At 35.8% G+C, this 6,377-nt stretch overlaps 1 protein-coding gene across 1 annotated transcript in view; it reads left to right on the top strand.

The window, feature by feature from the left end:
- LOC108578677 (monocarboxylate transporter 10) overlaps positions 1-6,377 on the top strand; it is a 20,782-nt gene that overhangs the window by 2,684 nt on the left and 11,721 nt on the right. The window contains 2 exon segments of the mRNA XM_017942051.1: positions 4,486-4,690; positions 4,693-4,959. Of these exon segments, the coding sequence (XP_017797540.1) occupies positions 4,531-4,690; positions 4,693-4,959 (427 nt within the window). The 5' untranslated portion in view covers positions 4,486-4,530.

The following is a 6,377-nucleotide window of genomic DNA, read 5'->3' as shown; positions in this document are numbered from 1 at the left end:
AAAAATTCTACCGCTGCGAATATAAATATTACAGCTGGTTTCAATAGACATTTCGTTATATCCTGTATGATGAATAGAATAAATACTTCCTTTTACATTTGAACCGTTTGATTGATAATTAGAAATGTAAAAGAAACGTTAAATGCTGTAATTCGAGCTTGACATAGGAGCATTCAGGTCCCCTTGAATTTTATTCAATTTTATTACACGAAGGCTGTTTAACAATAATATATATTTATTTAAAATCAAATAACACTTGAACTATTTTTCATATGTAAGCGGCAGGATGTATGCAGCGAGAATGCCTTTTTTTCGGGGCTCCCGATTTCAATTGCAATTCTAAATTATTCTCAATAGAACGAGCCTCCGTGTTCTATCAACGGGTAAAATATCTTTTCTTCCCTGTAGGTACAAACGGCCGAGAAAAACAGTTTACCGTACGTTTCTATCCAAAACGTATGTCCTGCGGCACGTTTTCACGCCGCTCGGCTGAAATTCACAGGGAAGTTTCTTAGGCTACAGATTTACTTTCCAAGTTGCAGTGAACGCGCGCGAGTAACCTTCTGAAATTTACTAATCTCGGGTAACAAAGTGCGCGCTGCTAGCGTAAATGAGAAACGTGGTCCGTTGCCGCGTCGGAAATTCGTAATTATGATTTATCCACTAAAGAAAGCTGAATTTCGCCGGCTTCTTCGAAAGAAACTTGGACAGAAAGGGGAGGGTTCACCCATTTCTTTGTACGCAATTGCCATTTTTCTCTTCGTAGCAACAACTCCATTGTATTATCGTTGCTTCTTCGAGGCTCTCTCCTCTTCAACTAGAATCGACCATTTAATTTTAATTGGTTTCTTGCATGTTCGGACCCTCCCTCTTTCTTTCTTATCGCAAGTGATTTTAATATTACCCTTTGCTCGTGTATTATTCGAGAATTAATTAGCGTTTACGGAACTACGCCTAACAGTAATTATGGTTAATCGAATGTTTGCCGATTCGACTGTCAGTTTTAATCGTGAAATTTTACCAGTGAAATTAAAGTCGAGTAGTCGACAGTAACGAAATAAATGGCGCGTTGATCGAAGACAAAACGTTGCAAATACTACAAATTCGAGGTTAGGATGAAAAATGATATTGGAGTAATTTTAGAAAATTGTAATTTCGTGTGTTTATAATGTGAACTGAGGAAAATGATGGAATGACTGGGTCGTTCTCTTAAATGCGAGTATAAAGGCCTGTTACGTTTAGAATTAAACAGTCCCGCATACATGCATCGCGTTTGATCATTATAAGTTAGAATACAAATACAAGCAACTCTCGACCGTTTAATGTTCTTAGAGGATGCTTTGACACTTTGTTACTACGGGTCGCAATCGTGTCCCCTTGTAACTCTGGCCGTCTCGTTGAAAAATTTGCTACGTTTTCAACACGGTGCCCTGGTAACTGGTTGCAATATTTATTTCGTCGTTCATCGAGGTTTGCCACTTTGCCGCGTAAGTGCGATATTGTATAAGAAAGACGCACATGAAAATAAATCGTATTCACACGGATTGGAGCGATCATATTCTATTAACCCTTTGGCTTTAACGCCAAGGAATGGAAACGGAATTGCGACTTTCTACTTTTGCTTGTCGTAGATCGCATTTTTTCTCTTGATTTCTTTCCTTTTTTTCTTTCACTTTGCGATTTTAGTCGTAGATCGCATTTTTGGCGATTTCTCTCTTTTTTTTTCCTTTTTCACTTTGCGATTTTAGTCGTGTCAGTCAAGAGTACTATGCAATATTATCAAATTTTACAAACGAGTTATGAAAGTAATGAAACGAATGTGCTGCTTCATTTTTTCATCAATTTTTCATTGTGTACCTCTTTGTGTTGTAGATTTTTTCTTTTTTTTTTTTTAATGAAAAATCACTTCTTCGTTTATTTAATGCAACGTGTGTTTTTTTAATGTTTCTCTTAATGATTATATTTTTCCTGCAGAGTTTTATTCGTTGAAGTAATTTCACTGAAATATTTGAGACGTAGAATCGTGAAAAATTAGTATTTAGTCCTATATTTGAGAGAAAAGGGAAAAAGTTGAGAAAAGACTTTAGTAGAAAGGGTTCGAAGATGATTTTTAGCTTTGCAATTATTAAGACGTAGGAAATGATTTTGGTATGCGGATTTAAGACACAAAATGTTATATCGAAGTAGATTTGGTAATTATTTTACAATCTTATTATTTAAACTGTTATAAATTATTATTAACCTAGGTATTTAAACATTTGATGAAAATTATCATAGTATGGTAAAGTTGAAATTTACAGGATTACCGACACAATCACTCGAACTGTAAACGGTGTCGATATATGTAAATATCCTCGGTAGATGAAATTCCATTATTGGTAGTAAATTTATGTGCCTCTTTAGATTTCTTGATATTAAGTTCAATACCACTCGAAAAGAGAGAGAGCTGTTCGATATTTTTTTACTCACTTACAGAGATAAAAATCTTTCGTGTATAACATAATCGTTCATGCAAAGTGGCTATAAAATTCTTATCTACCTCTACTTTCTACTACCACTAATTCGAATTAAATTGATATTTATCGATTTATGAATATTTGTTAATTCATCAAATTGATATTTATCGATTGGTGAATTTTTGTCAACTTATCAAATTTATTAATTTGTCGATATACTGTTTGAATTCTTGTTTGAACTCTTTAGCAGAGGAGTAGAAAAATATTTTGTCAGGTTGAAAAATATATACATCGAGATTAAATCCATCGCTGCTTAAGCCACTGGTTTTGATATACGGACTCTTATCGTCGCGTTGAATACACGTATATACATGTGTGCACGCTTGATGCACATTCATCAACACGTGATAAGGCGTGCGAATTGTTTAACACTGTGTATATACCATTTTATGATACAATTGCCATCATTTCTTCCTTACTTCCTGTATTGTTCCTCTCGTTTTTACGATTTCCCTTAAACGAATCCAGCGGAAATAATTCCTACTTAAAAGTGAAGTTATCAACATTGTAACGACAGAATCAAACTTTTATTTTACTTATTCCATGCGAGACTTGTTATGGTTCCTTGAAATAGTATCTTAGAAATTTTTTAAAAATTCGTTCGAACTGAGTATTTGTGGCGGGGAATACAAAATTAAACGTGAGGTGTTTGCAACGTGAAATTTTATTTTATTTGTTAAATATGCGTACAATAGATTCGCTTGTTCCATTTTGCAGAATTTCTTTTTTAAACTTCGTCAAATTGAATTTGATAATTATTATACGTATAATAATATCGGGACAAGAGATTGAAATGTTGTTTCTTGATCCTTCATGAAGGTTTCTGAAAGCGGCCAAGTATTATCTTCGTTGTTTAAACATTTATCGCTAAGTTGATCGTTCCTTCGAAGTTGTTAATGGAAAACACATTGGGTTGAATTTGTTCCAAGGAAGTATTTGAAATTGATCGAAAATGTTGGTAATTTAGACGAGATCAAATTATCGTTAATAAACGCGAACAATTTCAACAACGTTTCGTTGTTGTACGAGATCTGATAGTTTATAAAATAGTTATGATTAAATATCACGTTTTGCACGTGCCGACACGTGCTTTTGACGTGGCTTCTCGTAGCGAGGCGATAATTCAGCAACAACATGGGTACTTCCGTAATTCGTTACGGAATTGTGAAGATGTACTGGAATTTCTGCAGAAAGTAATATTTCCTAATCATCGTTTTCCTATGGAAATTCATTTATCATTGTCTCGAACGAAAATACTTTTTCCTCTTGTAATCTTACGTTGCACGCGTTACGTCTTTACCAATCAGTCCCATGATAATTAATTTTAAACAGCCTTGTTTTCTTAAAACAGACTTATCAAATTTTGTATTACAAGTACAGTCGTGAAGATATTGCAAAGGAAGTTTAAGATCGTTTCAAACACTTTTCAAACATTCCAATTTTAACCCTTTCACGACCACGTTATTTAAAAAAGAAATTTTCATTTATTTGTTGATCGTCAAGTCGCAGATAGATCCTAAATTGAAGTGAACTTTTAGTATAGTATTTAAAAAATTGAATCTGAAGATCGTGAATTTTACCGGTCGATTAAATATCTGAATTACTACAACTTAATCAACAACACCATGTCATTTTCACAAGGATAGACATTTTGGTTCCATCGATACTTGAAATAATCCGCCACGTTAACCTCGCGGTTGCGATCTTCTATTAAAAACCTATCTTACTTTCGTAAGAAGAAATCTGCAAGATCCCCGGCAGTGACCCAACACGTCGCTTCCTCCCTCTTTCTAATCCATTATCAAATCATTTCTTAATCGTCGCTTTCATTCGGCGCGCTCGAGTGCCGGACGGACCAGGCACCGCAGATTAACGTCAATCCCTTCGCAGAAAATCTCTCAGCGACGAAGAAGCTTTGACCGAAACTTTTCTTCCTTTTTTTTTTTTCTCTCTCTTTTTGCTTCCATAGGTCACGGACAACTGTCAGTCGAGTCGATTTGAAAACCGGACGACAATGACGATCGCGGAGAACACGGAGTCGAAGAGGAGTTCTTCAACGGGTGTACCCAGCGTCATGGACGAGATAGCCGATCAACGTCCGCTTAACGAGGACACGCAGGATGCTCAGAGGCCGGAAGAGACGTCGAATTTAAGCACAGAGGGGAATCCTTTTTTTTCTCGATGAAGATCGACATGTCGATCATGAAGTCGAAGAGAACGGACAAGGACGAGGAGGATCGAGGATCGAGGAAAGACCCGGAAGCCGACGGTGGCAACGTGGTCACACCGCCTGATGGAGGACTGCGAGCATGGATGGTCATGATAGGCAGTTTCGTGATCAACGGAGTGCTGTTCAGCGTCATCAACACGTACTCGTTGATCTATCTCGAGTTACAGAAGAGATTGCTCGAGTCTGGAGAAACAGCGGCGTCTTCGAAAGCCGGTAAGTTGTGTGATTTTTTTTTTTGAGAGAGACTGCGGAACCACGAGGTTGTAGGCGTTACGCGAGGCGTTATCGTTGTTTTAACAGTAGGAGGATTGATTGGGTGAAAATGATCTATCGGTAAGTCTTGAAGCGTGAATTTTTGTGTAACAAGAAGGGGATTGAAAAATTGGATTCGTATCGATGCAGATAGAAGTATGAGAAAATAAAGTCAAGAATCAAGGATATCGCACAGAATTTTTTCAGAAGAGACTTTCCAGAGTATCTTCTTGAATACCGAACTTGAAAAATGAAATTTCAAGTGTATATAATAAAAATTCTTTTTTTTATCAGAAAACAAAGTTGGAAACCTTCTAAATCTACTGTAAATACACTTGTACCATTCTATCGTAGAAACAAGGATATCGAAATTGAAGTAAACTTGGACACAAAATTAACAGAACCTTTTCAGAAGACTTTCCAAAGTTAAATACCGAACTTAAAAAATAGAATTTTAAGTACATACCTATAATACAAAATTTTGTTTAAAATTGAAAAGTAAAATTTATTTAATAATGTATTACTACAATCAATTTGGGAATTGATGATTGTGAATGTACTCTCGATAAATACCGAGCTTGAAATTCATAATAAATCCAATACAAATCCACAGTCTTCGAAGGCACTGATATTGGAATTCCTAAATAGATATTCAGCGTTCACAAAAATAAAGGGTGATTCAAGCAACAGGGCCAGGTTGTAGCTCTGTTTCAAGTGAAGTACCGTAGAGGTACTTTTTTTTTTTTTTCTAAAAGGAACCACAATATTTTGTTATATAAATTCACTCCTAGGAATAGTTCTGTGAATAAAAGATGCAAGGTTAGGTCATCGAAAACTCGGTACTTTCCGAGATACTTCACTTTTCTCGATTCCTAGAAATTTCGAAATGATCGAAATTTTAGGTTTCGCGCGCGGTCAGACACTCGTTTTGAAACACTATGCGACGCTACGACCGGGGAAAGATAACCGCGTGCGCAGCGGCTATTTCTCCACGTATATCGGCGCGTATTTAGAAAAAGGAAGAACCAACGATTGCGTAACTAAGGACATTCACATGTTGAACTGACTCGCCTTTGCCTTACGAGATACGGTGTACATTGTCGTTCATAAGTTTGGGAAATAGATAATATAGCGGTAGCGTATTAGTTTGACGATTCTGAGTGGAATTTCGATGAAATAGGAAGTAAAGAACTGTGAAATTCTTTAAAAATTCTTTTAAATTTTCCAGGTTTCTCTAACACGATCGTGTACCTTTTTTGTATGCATAATTGTAATACAGTAATTTATGTTCAATTTGGAGTATCTTAAATTTTGCTACAAAATTAGGTTATTTAAAATAATATAAAAAAGAAACAGGATAGTTTGATAGGATTGTAATT

The sequence above is a fragment of the Habropoda laboriosa genome, unplaced genomic scaffold, assembly GCF_001263275.1.
Source record: "Habropoda laboriosa isolate 0110345459 unplaced genomic scaffold, ASM126327v1 scaffold69, whole genome shotgun sequence".
Lineage (NCBI taxonomy): Eukaryota > Metazoa > Arthropoda > Insecta > Hymenoptera > Apidae > Habropoda > Habropoda laboriosa.
Note: the sequence above shows the minus strand (reverse complement) of the source record. Positions and strands in the feature narration are given on the sequence as shown.